This window comes from Stegostoma tigrinum, chromosome 3 (assembly GCF_030684315.1).
Source record: "Stegostoma tigrinum isolate sSteTig4 chromosome 3, sSteTig4.hap1, whole genome shotgun sequence".
Lineage (NCBI taxonomy): Eukaryota > Metazoa > Chordata > Chondrichthyes > Orectolobiformes > Stegostomatidae > Stegostoma > Stegostoma tigrinum.
Window position 1 is genome coordinate 76,909,765 of NC_081356.1, and position 23,179 is coordinate 76,932,943.

Consider the following 23,179-nt stretch of genomic DNA (forward strand, 5'->3'; position numbering starts at 1 on the left):
CCAGCCAGCAACCCCCATGTCTCATGAGTGAACACTGAAAAAAATGTGTTATTCCTAAATTGTGTTTGGTGCTTTAATGGAGCTGTCAACAACGGATGACAGAAACATATTCATACAATTCAGAAGAGACATTTCAAATCTGTACGGTCAGTCTTTTCTCAGAGGGTTGTAAATTTATGGAATTCTTTACTGCAGAGAGCCGAAGAGGATGTGTTATTAAATCTATTCAACATTGAAATAGAGTTTTAATCAGTAAAGGAATCATGGGTTATCATGGAAAGAGGCAAGAAAGTGGAATTGAAGATTATCAGATCTGCCATGATTTCATTGAATGTTAGAGCAGACATGATGGGCTGAATGGCCTCCTTCTGCTCCTATGCCTTATGGCCTTATGGAAAAATATTCAAAGCCCTGGTGCACTGGTATTGCAAATCATAAGTGGCACCTCACTTTGTGGTATTCAAACTTCAACTTTTAGAATATGGCCCTGCAGAATGAAAAGCTCACCGCTCACTTTGCAGCCAGGTATCTGGAGGTACTGCTGGATGGGCCTGGTGGAGAGGAGGGCAGTCCCTTTTCCAGCTGACCACCAGATGAAGTCATCCTGAATACAAAGTGTAACATGGGCCAATGCTGTGTCCTGGGTGAAAAGGACTACTTAACAGTGCTGAAAAGCCAATAACATCATAAGTATGTTTCAGAGATAGTAGGAACCTGCAGATGCTGGAGAATCTGAGATAACAACATGTAGAGCTGGATGAACACAGCTGGCCAAGCAGCATCAGAGAAGCAGGAAGAAGAAGGGTCTAGCCCCAAAATGTCAGCCTTCCTGCTCCTCTGATGCTGCTTGCCCTGCTGTGTTCATCCAGCTTCACACCTTGTTATCTTAGCATCATAACTATGTCATTATTCCTGTATCCATGATCTGTGTAGAAGCATTATGCCAAATTCTCTACATAAGACAGTTTCTGAAATGTCATATTCAGACATTTAAATGGCCTGACTCAAACAATTTCAAAGCAATCACTCACAAAATATAAAATATAAATATAAATGTTCTCAGCATTACTCTGAACAGAACGCCCATCAGAAATTATTACAGTGATTGCACAAACATTGAAAAAAAAACTGCACAAACAGTGATTGAAAACATTGTGCAAGCATGCCTGATGTGCCAGCTCATGTGCAATTATTGAAGATATGGCTAATCTTTCAGATAATTCCTTCTTTGGATCAGACAACAACGAATTCTTTCGGAATAGCAGCAGACCCCAATTTTCCATTGCCTCTGCTCCGTAGTGAGGCAAAGCTACAATATCTGAAAGGATAAAAACAGAGTGAGTCAATTGTAATGCAAATTCATGTAGCAGCTTATAGCACACAATTGCCAGACATTTGGTTAGTGACATATCTGCATGAGAGGCGTGGTGCAACTTTCACCATTCTGCTAACAGAGTTTGTGTTGCCAATGCCATGATGGCCAGGAAAGAAAGCTGCCGACAGCACGTGCAGATGGCACAATGATGTCAACACGGCCAGGGCCACCAACCCCCGCTGTCCCAGTGACCATCCCTCTGGCTGATGGGCACACCCTCCCTCACTGCTGGCACATCGCTTGCTGCGCAGCCTTCTATTTCACTCAGGGAGTGAGATAAAGAGTGAGGTGATGTGTGTGCCACAAGGGGTGTCTTTTTGAGCATGCCTATGAATCAACAATTTGCTAATTCCTCACTCTTGCATGGATGTTTTAACAGGGTTTTATATATTACTATATACATTACATATTTAATAAAACCACAAACTAACAAGTCAATTCCACCATATGACCTGTAATTGATTTCAGCTCAATGAGGAGTTTAACTGCAAAGCTGTGTTTCCACGTGTGCACGGTCACTGCATTGGCCACAAACACAGCTTTCTGGTAAAAGGTGCAAAAAGACAGCTGCTAGGGCTGCATCTGAAACATGCCTTAGGCTCTTTGATATACAAGTAAGGAGACAAAAAGTTCAGGTCTTCTTTACAAATCTGGACTGTCCTGAACTTGGCTGGACTGGGTACGCTCCATTCAGGAATATGTTCTCCATCCAGTATTGTGCAGGAATACAGTCTCCGTTTATAGTATATCGAGTGCAGGCTGCTACCAAAGGGGCATATTAAAAATTGCTGACTTGAATGTGGAGCTAGGAGGAGTAAGTGTTTCACTCAGGTTTACCCTGGTGCCAAAGACTACTGCCAGTACGTTTGCTCTGTCCTTCCTCATGCATCTCACTCTCTCCTAATCATTTTCCTACAATATTGGGATAACTAGTCTTACATATAGACCATTTTCTTCTGCCCAGTTCATACTAACAAAGCAATTTCTAGGTAAATTACTTTAAACATGCAGCAGGGTCAAACAATGAGTATAAGGAATAAGGGATACTCTAAAGGAGATATTTCAGATAAAAGGGAGAGAAATAATTTCATTCAAAGTCAATAAAAGTTGGGAGAATTTGAAAACAGGTAGCTGATTTGTGATGAAGGGTCTAGGCCCGAAACGTCAGCTTTTGTGCTCCTGAGATGCTGCTTGGCCTGCTGTGTTCATCCAGCCTCACATTTTATTAGCTGATTTGCTAATGACTGTTTTTACATGATTGCCTGAAGTCAAAATTATTCCTTCCTCAGATATTGTGGGATAGAAATCATATCATCAGCCTTACTGGGCAGGAGTGGCAGATACTTTCCCTGAAGGGCTTAGTGAATTTTTTTCTTTGGCCATTCACAGGATGAGGGCGTTGCTGGTTAGGCAGCATTTATCGCCCATCCTAATTGCCCAGAGGGCAATTAAGAGTCAACCACATTGCTGTGGGTCTGGAGTCATATGTAGGCCAGACCAGGTAAGGATGGCAGTTAAAGGACATTAGTGAACCATATGGGTTTTCCCGACAATCGACAATGAATTCATGGTCATCATTAGACTCTTAATTCCAGATATTTTATTGAATTCAAATTCCACCATCTGCCATGGCAGGATTCAAACCCAGATCCCCAGAACATTGTCCGGGTCTCTAGATTAACCGTCCAGCGATAATACCACTCGGTTATCTCCTCCCCTCAAGTACACAGTTTCTGGCAATCCAGCAGTTTTTGTTGGCTAGGCCACAAATTGTTAGATTTATTTAATTCGAATTCCCAAATTGCTGTTGTAGGATTTGAACTGCGGAGCAGTGCCCTAAATGGTGCCTTCTAAAAGAAATGTACAAAAATGCTGGTTAGTGCTACCTGCTGCCATTTTAACCTCATCAATTCACGTAAACAGCAGCCTCTTCAACAAGAAAAAAGTGTGGCCTGTTGAAATCATTTTGACCTCACTGTAACTTTAAAAGAAAATTGGGCAAATTGCACATTGGACTGGAGAGATATCCTAAAACTACCCCCACAAATTCTGCTTCCAACACTTACTTTCAAATAAAAGCATACAGCTTCCAATGGGAGTTGGATTTGCTTGACTGGAATGTGACCTAGGCAATAGAATAGTGCAAATAGTAGACTTTACGTAGAAACTTGGAATCCTGAAGTAATTTTGTATCTAAGATAGACACCTTGAATGGTAGAAGGCAACTCAGCTTATGGTGCAGTTGGTCTTAATCTGCATCATGCAATAAGATTCTACAAATAAGTAGCTTACCCAATTTGGGGAGAGGATAATTCACATCATAATACTTTTCAAAGTATGAGAGTATTGGGCCTGTAATATTTAATGCATATTCAGCTTCACCATTTGATATGGCTGTTTTATCTGCCCACACACGAATCTGAAAATAAAGTTGAATTTAGAGCACAGCATTTGCAGTATCTCTTGGTTCCATCATAAAATCAACACCATTGTCTTGTTACAGTTTATGTATTGCTTTGTTGTCTCCAGTAACTGTAGAGTTCTCACATTTCCTACATTACAGCAGGGACTACACTTCAAAATTACTTAATTGGCTATAAATCATTCAGACATTCTGAAAGACACTGCACAGATGATTCAACACAAGTTTTGTCTGCTGGTGTTTGTATTAACACACCGATCTCCATGCCTTCCACATGCTTCACCTCAGCTGCAGCACGCTGCATTTTGAAAGGCTCTAAACTAGCTGTCTGAGCACTCTTACTGATAATGGATGCTGCATTCTGATAAATCTGAGTCATGAAATTCCTCCTTATGGCCCTATTGGACATAACTAGACTGCTTTTAAGCCTTTAGATTTTCGACATTTCAACAAATAGAAATGTTCTTGTCATTTATGTAAGAAGTAGTAGTTTTGAAAGAGGAAGCGTTCATGTTACATTTGCTCCAACTGCTCTACTGATGCCACACACAATCTGTGGGTGGAGACAAGGAGTTCCACTCCAGCTTTCAGAGGGAGCACTTGTATCAGTACCAGCTCCACCAGGGCTTCATAATTCTGCCTGATCAAACACATTTGTACTTATTTCCATCATGCAATAAACTTTCTTGATATCTAACAACAGTGCCTCTCCTCTAGACACTCTATGGTGATGGTTGCTCCACAACAAATCATTAGGAGTCGTCAAGTCAAGCAAAAGATGATTGATGGTATCAAACTACCTCAAACAACCCTTATCCAGTACCACATATTGACAGAGGTGGCAAATGCTACATCGCATTTACCTTACCCAACATAGGGTGGGGCTTTTCTCATTGGAGCGTAGGAGACTGAGGGTTTACCTTGTAGGGGTTTATAAAATCATGAGGGGTATATATAAGATAAATGGCAGGTGCTTTTTTCCCTAGGGTCGGGGATTTCAGGACAAGAGGGCATAGTTTTAAGGTGAGGGGAGAAAGATTTAAAAAGACACAAGGGGAAATTTGTTTACACGGCGAATGGTTTGTTCGTGGAATAAATTTCCAGGAGAAGTGGTGGACATGGGTACAGTTACAACATTTAAAAGACATTTGGATAAATACATGAATAAAAAATATTTGGGTCCATTTCCCTGCTGTACATTCAGAAGTTTAACAACTTCTATCAGATCACCTTTGAGCCTTCTCTATTTGAAAAGAAAGAACCTCAACTCTCATCAAACTTTCTCAAAAGCTGAAATCTCTCAGTTCCGAATAAATGTCTTTTTGTACACTTTAGTCCTTTCTCATAAAAGGAAGAATTTATTTTTTAATCACACCTTTTGTGACCGCAGGTTATCTCAAACACTTAATGGTCAAGTAAATACTGTTTAAGTACAATGATGGTTATAATGTAGGGAATGTAACAGTTGATTTGGGTGTAGCAAAGTTCCATAAATGTGATGATAAACAGATAATTTGGCTTGAGAATGTTGATTGATGGGTTGACATTGATCAGATTGTCAGGGAAAATAGTTTTCCCTTCTTCAAATTTGTATCCTGGAATCTTCAATGCCCACTTGAGAGGACAGATGGAGACCTGATTTAATGCAGCATGTAAGAAATGGTACCTCCAACAAAGTTGCATTTCCTCATTGCTGCAGTGGGTTATCAATGAGAGCTTCATGCTGAATCTCTGGAATACATTCTACAATATGGAGAGCAGACTACACATAATTCTCTCAGTGTGGCCTGACCATGTTCCTGTGCGAGTTTAATGTACTGACTTAGTTTGATTTCCATTCCTCAAGAGCTAATCCTGATGCCAATAGAATTTTTACTTAGCTGATATTTGATGCTGACTTCAATTTGCTTAATCAGCCCCCCTGATCCTTCTACCACTCTGTTGCATTCAGTGTTATATTTTTAAGGTGTAGCTGATCTTTTTAATTGTTTCTAACAAATTGCATGACTGAGATTTATCTATATAAAAGATTACTTGCACTTAACAGTCATGATACAAGGATTTTAATATTAAGTTGGATGTTTTTTCCATCAATGCTAGCTGTGCCCACAATCTGATATCATTAGTAAATGTTGATATTGAGTTACTTTTCCTCAATTCAAATCATTATTGCAAAGTACAGTGGTAACTGATCCTTGGTAGAAGGATACTTTCCACCTTCCTCCAATTTGAATAGTTATCTTTTACAAATAGTTAGAGCTCAACACTGCCTTCTCTACGTCAATTAGATCTGGTCTACCAATGCTATCCTAGTCAGTGTTATCCACTCGCATAACAATTTAAAACACTAAGAAAAAAACTCTCTGCTTTCCAATTTTAGCCACTGTTCAACTACTTATTTCCTGACTCCAATGCTCCAATCTTTATTAAACCCATTTTCTTTCTTATTTCTTAAGTTTTTCTCAAAATGACTTCTATGTAGGAGCTGCTGGACTAGTTCAGAAACAAATCTTTTCATTAAGTGTTGCTGAAAAAAATACTTTTCATAATGCATCAGGACAATCTAGAAGAATATCAATGCAAGGAAAAAGGAACATTTATACTGTATGGTAGGAGAGTGGATGGTTGGCAAGTGGATTGTCAGAGATGTTGCCATGGAGAAATACCAGTTAACAATGACAGACAATTAGTTTGATTTCTCTGGGCAATGCCTTGACCAATGAATCAGCAAATGGCTGTGTATCTGTTTTGTTAAGTTGAAACAGGGGCAATGTGAGCATACGAGATGACAAGGTGTAGAGCTAGATGAACACGGCAGCCAGGCAGCATCAGAGGAGCAGGAAGGCTGATGTTTTGGGTCTGGACCCTTCTTCAGAAATAGGGGAGGGGAAGGGGACTCTGAAATAAATAGATGGAGAGGGAGAGCTGATAATGGAAGGTCGATAAAGGAGCAGATAGGTGGAGAGGTGATGGACAGGTCAAGGAAGCAGCGATGAGGCTAGTAGGTAGGAGGTGGGGGTTGTTTTCAGTGAGGTGGGAAGAGCGGATTGGTGGGAGAAAAGACGGACTGCTCAAGGAGGCGGAGACAAACTGGGTTGGTTTTGGGATGAGGTTAGGGGTGGGGAGATTTTGAAGCTTGTGAAGTCCACATTGAGACCATTGGGCTGCAGGGTTCCCAGGTGAAATATGAGATGCTGTTCCTGCAACCTACGGGTAGCATCATTGTGGCACTGGAGGAGGCCCAGGATGGACATGTCATCCAAGGAGTGGAAGGGGGAGTTGAAGTGGTTCATGATTGGGAGGTTATCTCAGATTCTCCAGCATCGGCAGCTCCTACTATCTCTCAGTGTGTGCATGCACTCATTTTGTTATCTCTGACAGTAAATGCTGCCCAATTGTAGAAATACATCGAACCTTGATGCTGAGTTGTGAATCTTGCAAGCAGGAGCTAGTTGTGTACGGCCAGTGGGTTGCTTTTAGTGAACAGTCGATGGGTTAGGATGTTTGATTCAGTGCTCCAAACTTTGTGATGTATTACCTACATATCTGGCATCACATAAACACTGAAACTCATATCCCATCACTCATTAATGGAAGGCAGAAAATCCTTTTGGTCTGATGGTAATATCCCGTTAGTGGCAAAAATCACTAATATTGCTACTGCATAACTGCCTTTACCTTTCAAGATATCTTACGATTGTATTTATTTTTAATGTGAATTAAATATGAAATAACTAATCTAGTGGAGAAATATTCCTAAAGGAAATTGTATGCATAAAGCTCATACAAATAATAAAGAATAAGAACATTGATAGTTACCTCTATGTCATTATAAGTTGTGTTAATGTAATCATAGTCAAAAATAACAAAAGCAGTTGTATAGGTAGACATCTTCACAGTGGTGTTAAATGTTGTAACTTTCCATCTACCATCCTCGTCCAGTCTTTCAGAAACATCTAAAAATTCAAAACATTCAACATAAGTAGTTTCCCATTGCATTTTCACCACTGCAGAACCTTGCAGGACGCAGGCACATCTGTTTGTGCTCGTGTTTTTTTGCTGACAGAAATAATACTTCTTTCAAAGAAATGCCTGACTTTGCAGCATGTATATTGGGAATGGGATATTGTGATTTTCCTGAAGCATTCTCTGTTGCTTAATCCAAAGCAGAAGCACACTGATGGTAAATAAGCCAGTATTATAATGGTTGATGTGAACTCACGCACCAGATGCTGATACCTGAGAGAGAGAAGATGAGGATAGGTGAAGATAAAGAGTTAAAGATTATTCCAGCAACAATGAGCATGTTCCAGATTTACCAGTTTACTAAACAAGGCCTTGGGCTGAAGCTTGAAGTCCTGCCAGTAGGCACTTACAGAATGTGACTTATACAACAACAGGGATAATAACAGGGATAACACTGCTGCAAAATCTCTTCTAAGGATGCCTTCCTTAAAGAAGCTACCCTCCTCCCTCCAAAAAAGCCTCAGTTCACCCCTCTCCCACTGCAACCGAAGAAGGGTCCCGACCCGAAACGTCAAGCTATCCTGCTCCTCTGCTGCTTGGCCCGTTGTGTTCATCCAGCTTCACACCGTGTTATCCAGATTCTCCAGCATTGGCAGTTCCTACTGTCTCAGGGATAATGCAAATGCCACTTTGATCACAAGATGGTTGAAAATTGCTAATGCATGCTCGATAGGAAAAACGCTAGGAATTAGGCTGCAGATGATCTTATAAGGAAAAACAACCAGTTGGAGAGAGAAGAAAACCAAATCCATTTACTATGGAGAAGGACTTTCTATATTTTATTAACAAAATGAGCAGAACATATGGTTACATTTAATTGTGCTGTCTGTGGCTAATACTTTACTTGGAATTTGTTTTTGTGTTGAAGTAAAATTATTATAATTTGAACCACTGACTCATTTTGTTACCATCCAAGTGCAGAACACAAGATTTTTCAATAATAACAGGGATCTTTGTACAATGTACTGGGCACACTATGCCTTTCCATGGTTTTAATTGCATCTGTTTTATTTGTGAAATGAAAACCATTGGAACAACTGAAAATCTGGGCTGGCAGCAATCAGCTCACACACAGAAACTGGCACGCTACTCTTACATCATACTCGAGAATAGTGAAATGTATTTTTGAAATTCTGTGCGGTTTCAACATTAATGAGGAAATTTTAATTCCTGTCTTATGTTTTATTGTGCTATCATTAATCTGGTCACTAAGGTTTATGCTATCTGATGAGGCATACACTAATCTCCTTTAGTGAGTTTTCACGCACCCATATTTGGTGGTAGGCACAGAATTGCAGAAGATACAGCATACTGTAGATGGCAATAAGTCACCCATTTCAGCATCATTGAAATCTGACTCCATCGTACTGACAGCAAACAGAATGCTGGAGAAACTCCAGCAATTAGGTTTGGCAATCGCTATAGAGAGAGAAATAGAGTTAATATGTCAAGTCCCGTATGATGCTCCTTTAGAGCTGAAAGATGTTGGGAGCTTTTACAATATATCTTTGATAGGCATGGAGGAAGAATAAGGGTTCCCTATGGAGAGCCTTCTGATTTGCTTTCACCTCTGTCAAAAGTAGAAAAACAAACTTCCACCTTTCAGTTCTGAAGAATTGTCATACTGGACTTCAAATGTTAATTGTTCCTTTCTCTAGATCCTGTCAAACCTATAGTTTCTTTAGCATTCTCTGTGTTTGGTTCAGATTTGGCCTATAACATCATCTTCAAGCAAGAACATCAATAGGATTGCTCAAAACTCAAAAGTGAAACTAAGAAAAATCTTCTGTTTGACTTATGGGTGTTTCACTTAAGTTAGAAAAAACCTCTCCTGATCTTATAAGTTGAAACTTACTTATTTTGTTCAGTTGTGAAGACCTACTGAAGTGTGCAAAAAAACCCCATTAATTCTAAAGCAATACCACCAAAACTGTTTTAAAATAAATTACCATGGTTACAAATACAGTTAGTCCTCATTATCCACTTACTTACTACCAGCAGATCGGCATAATTATGAAGTCAGCCCAAGACTTGGTCTTGAATTTTTACCATTGTCTCACCCAGCCTACCTTGTTTGGTTCTATGCAATACATGGGAGAGTGTCATAGGAGTGGTATTTGTGTGATTTGTTACCTGTGCGAAGCATGTGTCCCTATCCCTCATGGAGAAGAAGGATTGAGTGTAAGTCCAAGTTTAAACACATAGAGAAACCCATGTGCCTGCCTAATCCAGAATCTAATCCAAGCTTGCAATAGAGACATGAAATGACGTCATACAACACAGAAACAAGCCCTTTGACGATCGGAGTTGGGACATCATATTGAGGTTGTACAGGACATTGTTGATGCTTCTTCTGGGGTACTGTGTGCAGTTCTAGTAACTGTGTTATAGGAAGGATATTGTTAAAGTGGAGAGTGTTTAGAAAAGATATATCATGATGTTGCTTGGAATAGAAGATTTGAGATATAAAAATACACTGGAAAGACTGGGATTTTTTCACTAGAGAATGGGAGATTGAGGAATGACCTTATTGAGGTTTATAAAATCATAAGGGGCATAGATAAGATGAATGACAAGGGTCTTTTCCTAAGGGTGGGGGAGTTCAAATCTAAGGGGCATAGTTTTAGGGTGAAACGTGAAAGATTTAAAAAGGACATGTGAGGCAACTTTTTTACACAGAAGATGGTTCGTGTGTGGAAACGAACTGCTAGAGAAATTGATGGGTGCAGATAAAGTTGCAACATTTAAAAGACATTTGGAGAAGTTCATGAATAGGAAAGGTTTAGAGAGATACGGGCCAAATGCAGACAAGTGGGACTAGTTTAGTTTGGGCACATAGGCTTCATGGACTGTTTTGACCGGAGGGTCTGTTTCCATGCTCTACAATTCTATGACTCCATAACTAGTTCATGCTGACTGGGCGTCCTAAACTGATGTAGTCCCATTTGCCTGTGTTTGGCCCATATCCCTCTAATCCTCTGCTTTTCATGTACCTGTCCAAATGTCTTTTAAATGTTGTAATTGCACCTGCCTGTACCACTTCCTCTGCAGCTCATTACTGCCACAAACCACACTCTGTGTGCAAAAGTTACTCCCAGGTCTCTTTTAAATATTTCCCCGATGCCCTCTAGTTTTGGACCACCCCTATTGTGGGAAAAATACCTTTGTTTTCACCTTCTCTATGTCTCTCATGATTTTATACACTCCCACAAGGCCATCCCTCAACCTCTGAGGCTCCAGGGAAAAAAGTCCCACCCTCTCCTTATAACTCAAACCCTTCAGTTCTGGCAACGTCCTTGTAAATATTTTCTGTACCCTTTTAAGGTTTAACAACATCCCTCCTATAACAAGGTGACAAGAATTGTATGGAATATTCTAAAAGTGGCATCATCAATGTCTGGTACAACTGCAACATCATGTCCCAACTCCTATGCTCAATGCTCTGTCAAATAAAGTTAAGCATGCCAAATACCTTCTTCACCACCCAATTGACCTGTGATTCCACTTTCAAGGAACTATGAACCTGCACACATAGATCCCTTTCTTCAACAACATTAACCAGGGACCTATCATTAACTATGTAACTACTGCCCTGGTTTGCCTTACCAAAATGTGACACCTCACATTCATCTAAATTAAACTCCATCTGCTACTTCTCAGTCCATTGGCCCATTTGATCAAGATCTTGTTGCACTCTTAGATAGCCATCCTCACAGTTCACTATATCACCAACTTTGTGGTCATCTGAAAACTTAAACAGATTGTATTTTAAAAATACATAAGTCACACAGTTTACAATACAATAAACACAATGGACGAAATGGCCTCTTTCTCTGGTATGACTATTCCATGATTCACTGGTTCTGAGATTTATTGATACAGGGGAAGAGTGCTGTGAGGAAAAATGGGAATGGCTCATATATACTATTAACTCAGTTGTGATAATAAAGAAGATTTGCTTACTTCATCTCTATTCATGGAGATGATCTTAATTCAGGAATAGATGTATTTATTTTGTGAAGTTATTCGTGCAGTTTATAAATCCTGACACTGTCATGTAGGGGCTAAGTGGTCTGATATATGTCAAAGTTCTGGGATGCGTACTGCCTTGAAAGGATTTACATTTATAAGAAAGCAAGAAAGGAGAATCTAAAACAGTGGTTACAAAGGTAGATTGTTTTGCTGATGACAATGCTTAATTCAATTATTGAATTCTGGTGCTCCTTGTAATCATTAACAAGGAGTCTTCCAATTGGCAAGACTCAGAATGATCCATAGGGTGGCAAAGTGGCTCAGTGGTTGGTACTGCTACCTCACAGCGCCAGGGACCTGGGTTTGATTCCAGCCTTGGGTGAAAGTCTGTGTGGAGTTTCCATTTTCTCCCTGTGTCTGAGCAAATTCTACAGAACCGAGGAGAAACCCCCATGTGTCATTCTTTGCATCTAGTCAAAAATGTTTTGCACAGTCAAAAAGTCCTGAAAGGTAAGGCCATTCAGTGTACGAACACACGATATCACAAGGATGTCAACAGCTATGTTCTACACTTCTGGATAAAAATGGATGGTTCTATTAGGCTGTTGGCTGGCATTTGTGCCAAACTGAATGAACCAATCATGAAGACATTGACTGAATGGATGAATGCCCAGATGACATGCTGGATTATATTTGACAGACTCCAGAGACCTCTTAAAATTTGTTAGTGTTGTAAAAGTTCAGATCTATGGCTGTATTTATTATCAATGATAAATTAATATTGTTTGCAGATCTTCATGATAAAAGTCATAGAAAAACGTTTCTAAAGCCTTCCCTGGCTCTTCATTAAGATTGTTATAAGGCTCATGTTGCTTTTAGAGAATTCTTTAGGGTAACATGATATGTTGTTGAACACATTCTAACTCTCCTTGCCCCAATATTGTATGCTTTTATTCCCCTTCTGTCAAGTGACCCATAGAAATCTCATAGCTGTATCTACTGCTATCATGTGGGGATGGAAAAGTCTAACAATCTTGTCACAGGTCCTCAAGCAATCAAGGACAAGATAAGTTCCCTCTCATAACCCCAAAAGAAAACTATAAGGTCTCTCTTCAAAGTCCAGCAATCACTCCTCATCATAGAATCACACAATGCCGAAGAGGGCCTTTGGCCCATCGAGTCTGTATAACCAAAAATATACAATTACTTACGCTAATCTCACTTCCCCACACTTGGCCCATAGCCTTGAATGCTGTGGCATTTCAAGTGCTCATCCACGTACATCTTAAAGACGGCGAGGCTTCCTCAACTGCCCTCCCTGGCAGTGCATTCCAGACCCTCACCACACTCTGGGTGGAAAAGTTCTTCCATAAATCCCATCTAAATCTGCCACCTTTCACTTTAATTATTTACCTTTCAAATAATAGGCTTTCTATTCACCCTGTCCATGCTCCCCATAACCGTACACACCTCTATCAGGTCCCACTCCCTCAGCCTTCTCTAGTCCAAAGTAAACAATCCGTGCTTATCCAGCCACTCTTCTGATATACAGAAACATCCCAATAAATCTCCTTTGAACCTCCTGCAGTGCAATCACATCCTTCCTAATGCGAGGCAACCAGAACTGAATACAATATTCTGGCTGTGGCCTAAGCATAGTTCTGTACAGCTCCAAAATGAGTTCTCTGCTCTTATTATCATGCTATGACTGGAAAAGGCAAAATTCCGTATGCTTTCTTAACTACCCTAATAACCTGTCCTGTCACCTTCAGGGATCTGTGGACAAGCACCTCAGGATCCCTCTGTTCCTTTGAGCTTCCCAGTATCTTGCTGATTGAATATTTCTTTGTCTTGTTCTTTCTTCCAAAGTGCATCACCTCACAATTATCAATGTTAAATTCCATCTCCCACTGATCTGCTGATCTGACAAATCCGTTCATATTCTCCTGTAACTAGGATCTTTTTCCTCATTATAACCACTTAGCTAATCTTTGTATCATCCACAAATTTACTTATTATCCTCCCTAACGTTTCGGGTCTGGTGACCCTTCCTCAGAACTGATGGTAGCTGGGAAAATGTTGGTTTATTTGCAGAAAATTGGGAGGGGGTAGGATAGGGAGTAAATGATAGGATAGAGTCTGAGGAGAGAGAAGTACAAAACTCTGGTGCGGCCGCACTTGGAGTATTGTGCACAGTTCTGGTTACTGCATTATAAGAAGGATGTGGAAGCTTTGGAAAGGGTGCATAGGAGATTTATTAGGATGTTGCCTGGTATGGAGGGAAGGTCTTATGAGGAAAGGCTGAGGGACTTGAGGCTGTTTTCATTAGAGGGAAGAAGGTTGAGAGGATGCTTTGCCTGCAACGGTAGTAGATTCACCAACATTAGGTATATTTAAGTCGTCATTGGACAAGCATATGGACGTACATGGAATAGTGTAGGTTAGATGGGCTTGAGATCGGTATGACAGGTCGGCACAACATCGAGGGTCGAAGGGCCTGTACTGTGCTGAAATGTTCTATGTTCTAACACTCTCATCTACATCATTTATGAATATCACAAACAATAACGGACCCGGCACTGATCACTACGGTATATCACTGCATGCTGAGCTCCAGTCACCCAAGCAGCTTTCTAGCACCATCCTCTGTTTCCTGCCACTAAGCTAATTTTGGATCCATCTTGCCAAGTTACCCTGGATTCCATAAACATTTACCTTCTTTATCAATTTCCCATGTGGGATCTTATCAAAGGCCTTGCCAAAAAAATCCATAAAAACTACAACTACTGTCCTATCCTCCAAATATTTTGTCACCCTCTTGAAAAATTCCATCAGATTTTACAGGCATAAATGTTTATTGGGCTGCAAGCTCTAAAACATAATGTTTCTACCACCTTCTGCTGTGGCTGGCCAAATATTCACGTATTCACACATTAACTTATCACTGCCTTACTGCATTTGGATACATTGTAAGTTTGGAAACTCCAACACCTTATCTATTGGGAATGTATACTCATGAATTCCCAGCAGCATTGGGAAGTACACATATGGAAGCTCGTAGGCAATCATTGAAATCCCACAAGAACCATCAGAAGGTGGAAAACCAGCAGAAAAGCCCAGATCTCAAAACTGATTTCAAAAAATATCAGTACACCTGAATAATTTCCAGGATTTGATGCAAAGTACATTAGATATACACCAACATTAGTTGAAGACCATTTTGATGTCCCATTGACAAGATTACATAAAAATTATTCTGTATTAATCTCATTTTAAATTACTTATAATTGAAATCTTTGTTTTATTTAGATTTCTCGGTCAGTTTTTTGTCACTAACCTCCTGACCCTTTCTACTTAAATCAGCCTTGGCATTCCTACTTCTCTTAGCCCTATCTTGCCGATATTTTATCCATTGTCATAGCAAGCCTCAGTTTAGTTCTATCTATCCATTTAAAGGTCATGTTCATTGCTTTCTCTTCCTCTTCTCTCCCTCACACCACTCCCAACAGCTAATGGTAACTTTTGATCTCTCACCCTTCATCTATCTTGGGCCCCAATCTTACTCCCTCTGCTTCACTGATTTATGAACATTAATCTGTGTTCCTGTAGATTATCCTTCAAAGTAAGCACAAGAGCACTAATAAGTTGAGCTTAATGCACAAGCATTAAGCACAAGAACCAACTTTGAGTTAATTCTGCTGATAAGGACGTGGTGCTGGGGGCATATAGAAAGGAGAGGACTAAGAGAAAGAGGAGCTTCCTTGCTATTCATTCAAAATGAAGGCCGAATGCAAAAACTAGAAAGCTGCATCAATATTTACTTGAATGTTTTTCCATTTATTCTGGAGTTACGTTTGATGAGAAAACAATATGAAAACACTGAACAAAGGAGAATCAGGTGTAGAGATTGTCCAAGGCCTGCCCATCTAATTATTCTATCCCATTGCATCTTTGTTCATGGGATGCTGGTGTTGCTGGCTCAGTTAGGATTTATTGCTCATTCCTAATTGCCCAGAGGGGAGTGAAGAATCAACCATACTGCTTTGCCCATGCCAGTCACACATAAACCAGACCAAATAAGTAATGCAGATTTCATACCCTAAGGGTACCCTAAAACCAGACAAGCTTTTACAACAATTGACGCTGACGCTGTGTACACTGTCATCACTGGACCTGATTTTTAACACATTCAAATTTTATCATCTGCCACAGTGGAATTCAATCACATTTCATCAGACGCCAGCCTTGCTTAATACCACCAGGCCATTGCTGCCTGATCGCCCACATGATTGAGCTAATTGTAAATATTTTCTAATCAACCTGTTCAGGCATCCTGGAGTAGGTGCAATTTAAACCTGGGCTTTCCGGCTCAGAGGTAGCAATATTACATGTGGCATGGCAGGGCAGGCTTCGCATGGGAACATCACGGGTACAAGTGTGGCTCAGCAAATCAGTATGACAGCCATAATTTTACATCCAATGAAGTCATCATAACATTTACTTTGTATTTCCATGATTATATGAGCTCTTTCTCATGTTAAGCTAAAAACAGATATTAATGAGCCTGAAATTTCTTCACACTGACAATTGCTACAATAACCTTGTTGTGCACTGCAAATGGACTAACACAAATGCAGAATGATAGCTATAGAATAGTGTTGCTGTGATTAGCTGCCAATGGCATGGTTTATTAAGCGAAACCAGATTGCTTTTATAACAATGACTTTTATTGTCTGACTCACCAATTGCTGGCATGTTAGAAATTGCTACAAACTCAGGGCGGTTCACAAGTCTGATGTCAAAAGTTGCCTTCATAGCAGGTTCATCGAAACATGGGAAAACTGACCGGGCATGTGTTGGTTCCAACAAGGATGCAATGACAATTCTGATTGGAGGAAAAACATACAACTTATTGTCAGTCTAACAGAGCAAAAACATGGAAGTAGAGAACCATTCAGATTATACAGTTCTCAATGCACCATTTACAAGTCCTGAAAATCAGTGGGTTAAGATTTGGAGAACTTCCCAGAAGAGAGTCAGTGTTTCCAGTGTTAACCATCTCTAAGAAGAACACCACATTCCCTTCAGACTAATTGGTGCTCAACACCTCTATAAGCTCATTATGTGAACTTGCTAGCCTGCTATTCTTGAAAGCCGTTGTGTGAAGGCTGCCTGGCCTATTGTACCTGAGGAAACCAATGAAGGTGACTCACTAAAGTATCTCTAACTGCGAAACACTAGTCTTTTCAGTTCCATTGTCATGCAAGTCCATAGAATCATACAATAGGCCCTTCAGCCCAACAAGTCCACACCAAACCTCAGAGCATCCCACCAGACCCATCACCCTATAACCCACCTAATCTACACATCCCTATGGGCAATTTAGCATGGCCAATTCACCTAACCTGCACATCTTTGGACTGTGGGAGGAAACCCACACAGACACGGCAAGAACATGCAAACTCCACATAGGCAGTCGCCCAAGACTGGAATTGAACCTGGGTCCCTGGCACTGTGAGGCAGCAGTGTTAACCACTGAGCCACTGTGCTGCCCTAAACTGAATACTAGGGAGCAAACTGAGGTCCACTAACTGAATACTTGGGAGCATCTCAAACCCTGGCTTCATGAGCAAGTTTCAGTGAGGGATTTTTGCTTTGAACCATACAACTGTCCAGTCATTTCCCTTCATGTCAAAACCTATACCCAAGAACTTGCATTCTCTCAGTCTGGCCAATTTCATCAGACTACCAGCCTGTTCAATAGCTTAAGGTTGAGGCTTGAGACCTAGGCAGGACTGCTTTAGAAAATTTTTATTTTTGGGATGCGATCAGTTCTTTCGAAAATTTCATTAAGGCTGAAGCTGCTGTTTCTTTATTTTAATTCTGACCTTTCACATCCCACAGAGGGTATGATTTTCAAGACAATGATGACAATAGGAGACCTCTTCTAGCAGACTGATTCATTAAAAGACCTCCATTGGCTCTTGCTACATCACATTCCAAGAATGATGGACTACCTAATGTTGCAATTATACTTGTAACACAATATACTAAATTGATGAGATAATGGGAACTGCAGATGCTGGAGATTCCAAGATAATAAAATGTGAGGCTGGATGAACACAGCAGGCCAAGCAGCATCTCAGGAGCACAAAAGCTGACGTTTCGGGCCTAGACCCTTCATCAGAAACCCTCCTCTGATGAAGGGTCTAGGCCCGAAACGTCAGCTTTTGTGCTCCTGAGATGCTGCTTGGCCTGCTGTGTTCATCCAGCCTCACATTTTATTATACTAAATTGATGAGCAGGATTCATGGTTACCTGAAAGTCCCTTTTCCTTACTTGTGCTGGATCTTCAGATTCAAAATAGGTGAACATTTGGAAATAATGTTGAGTTAATGGCAATTGTTAATAGGTGAAAAACGCCACACGTGATGGTGATGGTGAAGGAACCCACTCAGTTATATGTGAAAATATTTCCAGATTTTTAAACAAGTAGATTCAAAACGGCAGACACAACATAGTATCCTGCTATCTCTAGATTTAAAACAACGGCTTTCACTGAAAAATATTCTCTTTCTATTGGCCTGATGATAAACAAGGCAGAGGCAGTCTTCAAACCAAAAGAAATGTTTACAGTTCATAACTATTAGCAAAGATAATGCAGGACACAGGAGACAACTACTGCTAAAAGCCTGAAAAACATCCCTGTGTGGACTCAGAGACAACCTGAACTGCAGATGCTGGAGTCTGAGGCAATACAGGGTGGAGCTGGATGAACGCAGCAGGCCAGCAGCATCAGAGGAACAGGAAAGTTGACGTTTCTGGTCGGGACCCAGCTCAACCGATGCTGCCTGGCCTGCGGTGTTCCTCCAGCTCTACCCTGGGTGGACTCCCTGCATTTCTTGTGGCAAGCATAAATGAGAAACACTACATACACAACTAATTATCCTAAAGTGGTTGTTAGTGCAGCTTTTCACTGACTCAGGATTGTTAAGTAAGCTCTGTACAATCAGGAAGTCCCATTTAACAGCTGAAATGATGAATAGGGTCCATAAACGTTATGGTGCAGGGCAATAACTGTCCTGATTGCTGTTGTTCATTGTGTATTGACTAAAGTTGCAGTTTTGGTCCTGAAAAATACCCAATTTACCTTAAATAGCACTGAAAAGGCAAAGAATCTTAAAAATTGAACAAGTTAAGAAAGCTATTTAATATTGGTAGTACGAGTTGGTTACAAAATGTTGATTAGCTCAATTGGCTAGGTGACTGGTGTGAAATACAGAGCGACCCCAGTAATGTGGGTTCAATTCCTACATTGGCTGTGGTTACCATGGCGTTTCTGTCTTTGCAACCTTTCTGCCCCAAGTGTAGTGACCCTCAAGATAAATACACCACCAGTCATGTTTCTCTCATGAGAGGGAAAATGTTCTACTTACCAAACAATTGAGTAATGTGGTGAGAGATAATGGGAACTGCAGATGCTGGAGAATTCCAAGATAATAAAATGTGAGGCTGGATGAACACAGCAGGCCGAGCAGCATCTCAGGAGCACAAAAGCTGACGTTTCGGGCCTAGACCCTTCATCAGAGTAATGTGGTGTATGAGTTTCAGTGCCTGTGTGGTGCTAGGAATGTCAACTAATCATTGGTTCTTTGAATCAAATATGTATTATGTTAAAACACTGAGCCCTGGTCTTTAGCTGTAAAAGGAATATGCACATATATTGTTCTTGTTTCAATGGGGGGAGGTGATAGCTTAGTTGTATTATTGCTGGTCTGTTAAGCCAGAGACCCAGATAATGTTCTGGGGACCTGGGTTTATGGCAGATGGTGGAATTTGAATTCAATAAAATATCTGGAATTAAGAATCTAATGATGACCATGGATCCATTGTTGATTGTTGGAAGAGCCTATCTGGTTCACTAATGTCCTTTAGGGAAGGAAATCTGCCAGCCATACTTAGCCTGGCCTACTATGTGATTCCAGACCCACTGCGATGTGGTTGACTCTTAACTGCCCTCTGGGCAATTAGGGATGGGCAATAAATGCTGCCTAGCAACATGGCCCTCATCCCGTGAATGAATAGAGAAAAAGAAACTGAACAAAATAGGTGATATTAATTCCTTGGCCCATTCTTCAGGGCAATGCCTTGACCAAAGAAATCTGCCTGATTAAATTCAAACAGAACTTGGCAGTTAACTGTGAGTCATCATCTATCTAGTACATTCTCCATGGCGACACCTCTATCATAGGAGTTCACTTGCCAACCAATCAGCACGTTCTTCTCATACAATCTATAAACCTTTTCCCTTTTACATTAGAGGTAGGTATCTTTTCCCTAGGTTAGAAATTTCAAGACTAGGGGGACCATTCGTAAAGTGAGAGGAGAGATTTAAAAAAGATGAGGGGCAAATATTTTACACAAAAGTGGTTCATGTGTGGAATGAACCTCCTGAGGAAGTGGTGGATGTGAGTGCATTTGTAGTATTTGAAAGACATTTGGATAAGTACACGAATAGGAATGGTTTGGATGGGTATGGGCCAGGAGCAGGCAGTTGGGACTAGTTTAGTTGGGGTAATATTTAGCATGGACTGCTGCTTGGACCAAATGGTCAGTTTCTGTGCAGTATGACTCTGTGACTCTAGAGGAACTTGTCTTGAGGAGTTCAAGATGAAAAACATCAATAAAATGTGGTGAGAGATAATGGGAACTGCAGATGCTAGAGAATCCAAGACAACAAAATGTGAGGCTGGATGAACATAGCAGGCCAAGCAGCATCTCAGGAGCACAAAAGCTGACGTTTCGGGCCTAGACCCTTCATCAGAGAGGGGGATGGGGTGAGGCTTCTGGAATAAATAGGGAGAGAGGGGGAGGCGGACCGAAGATGGAGAGAAAAGAAGGTAGGTGGAGAGAGTATAGGTGGGGAGGTAGGGAGGGGATAAGTCAGTCCAGGGAAGACGGACAGGTCAAGGAGGTGGGATGAGGTTAGTAGGTAGATGGGGGTGCGGCTTGGGGTGGGAGGAAGGGATGGGTGAGAGGAAGAACAGGTTACGGAGGCAGAGACAGGTTGGAGTGGTTTTGGGATGCAGTGGGTAGAGGGGAAGAGCTGGGCTGGTTGTGTGGTGCAGTGGGGGGACGGGACGAACTGGGCTGCTTTAGGGATGCAGTTGGCGAAGGGGAGATTTTGAAACTGGTGAAGTCCACATTGATACCATTAGGCTGCAGGGTTCCCAGGCGGAATATGAGTTGCTGTTCCTGCAACCTTCGGGTGGCATCATTGTGGCACTGCAGGAGGCCCATGATGGACATGTCATCTAAAGAATGGGAGGGGAGTGGAAATGGTTTGCAACTGGGAGGTGCAGTTGTTTGTTGCGAACTGAGCGGAGGTGTTCTGCAAAGCGGTCTCCAAGCCTCCGCTTGGTTTCCCCTGTCCCGCAGGCCCGACCAGTCCCCCTCCACCGCCACCCTCATCCGCCTAGCCGAACTCGTCTTCACCCTCAACAACTTCTCTTTTGACTCCTCCCACTTCCTACAGACTAAGGGGGTGGCCATGGGCACCCTCATGGGCCCCAGCTATGCCTGCCTCTTTGTAGGTTACGTGGAACAGTCCCTCTTCCGCACCTACACAGGCCCCAAACCCCACCTCTTCCTCCGGTACATTGATGACTGTATCGGCGGCGCCTCCTGCTCCCCAGAGGAGCTCGAACAGTTCATCCACTTCACCAACACCTTCCACCCCAACCTCACGTTCACCTGGGCCATCTCCAGCACATCCCTCACCTTCCTGGACCTCTCAGTCTCCATCTCAGGCAACCAGCTTGTAACTGATGTCTATTTCAAGCCCACCGACTCCCACAGCTACCTAGAATACACCTCCTCCCACCCACCCTCCTGCAAAAATTCCATCCCCTATTCCCAATGCCTCCGCCTCCACCGCATCTGCTCCCACGATAAGACATTCCACTCCCGCACATCCCAGATGTCCAAGTTCTTTAAGGACCGCAACTTTCCCCCCACAGTGATCGAGAACGCCCTTGACCGCGTCTCCCGTATTTCCCGCAACACATCCCTCACACCCCGCCCCCGCCACAACCACCCAAAGAGGATCCCCCTCATTCTCACACACCACCCCACCAACATCCGGATACAACGCATCATCCTCCGATACTTCTGCCATCTACAATCCGACCCCACCACCCAAGACATTTTTTCCATCCCCTCCCCTGTCTGCTTTCTGGAGAGACCACTCTCTCCATGACTCCCTTGTTCGCTCCACACTGCCCTCCAACCCCACCACACCCGGCACCTTCCCCTGCAACCGCAGGAAATGCTACACTTGCCCCCACACCTCCTCCCTCACCCCTATCCCAGGCCCCAAGATGACATTCCACATTAAGCAGAGGTTCACCTGCACATTTGCCAATGTGGTATCCTGCATCCACTGTACCCGGTGTGGCTTCCTCTACATTGTGGAAACCATGCGGAGGCTTGGAGACCGCTTTGCAGAACACCTCCGCTCAGTTCGCAACAAACAACTGCACCTCCCAGTCGCAAACCATTTCCACTCCCCCTCCCATTCTTTAGATGACATGTCCATCATGAGCCTCCTGCAGTGCCACAATGATGCCACCCAAAGGTTGCAGGAACAGCAACTCATATTCCGCCTGGGAACCCTGCAGCCTAATGGTATCAATGTGGACTTCACCAGTTTCAAAATCTCCCCTTCGCCAACTGCATCCCTAAACCAGCCCAGTTCGTCCCGTCCCCCCACTGCACCACACAACCAGCCCAGCTCTTCCCCTCCACCTACTGCATCCCAAAACCAGTCCAACCTGTCTCTGCCTCCGTAACCTGTTCTTCCTCTCACCCATCCCTTCCTCCCACCCCAAGCCGCACCCCCATCTACCTACTAACCTCATCCCACCTCCTTGACCTGTCCGTTTTCCCTGGACTGACCTATCCCCTCCCCATCTCCCCACCTATACTCTCTCCACCTATCTTCTTTTCTCTCCATCTTCGGTCCGCCTCCCCCTCTCTCCCTATTTATTCCAGAAGCCTCACCCCATCCCCCTCTCTGATGAAGGGTCTAGGCCCGAAACGTCAGCTTTTGTGCTCCTGAGATGCTGCTTGGCCTGCTGTGTTTATCCAGCCTCACATTTTGTGGTCAATAAAATGTGGTGTTTTTTTCAGCAATAAGCAAAATGCATGTTCTTTATTACTAAGCACCCTTTGATACTATTGGGTATCTATTTCGGAAGAGTCAGTTGCCTGACAGCATGATGAAGTAAACAGCAGGAAAATGAGTATTGATTCAGAGTGTGCCAATACTCTCATTTGTCAGGAAATTCAATAGGGTTTTCCTTTGAGGAAAGTTATGTTATAAC

At 42.1% G+C, this 23,179-nt stretch overlaps 1 protein-coding gene across 3 annotated transcripts in view; it reads right to left on the reverse strand.

Annotated features, from left to right (window-relative positions):
• LOC125450806 (aminopeptidase N-like) overlaps positions 1-23,179 on the reverse strand; it is a 128,374-nt gene that overhangs the window by 89,706 nt on the left and 15,489 nt on the right. For all 3 annotated transcript variants that reach the window (XM_059644684.1, XM_059644683.1, XM_048527015.2), the window contains exons 2-5: positions 16,538-16,680; positions 7,617-7,753; positions 3,668-3,794; positions 1,167-1,318 (exon numbers count right to left, since the gene is read on the reverse strand). In XM_059644684.1, the coding sequence (XP_059500667.1) occupies positions 1,167-1,318; positions 3,668-3,794; positions 7,617-7,753; positions 16,538-16,680 (559 nt within the window). The remainder of the gene's footprint in view (positions 1-1,166; positions 1,319-3,667; positions 3,795-7,616; positions 7,754-16,537; positions 16,681-23,179) is intronic.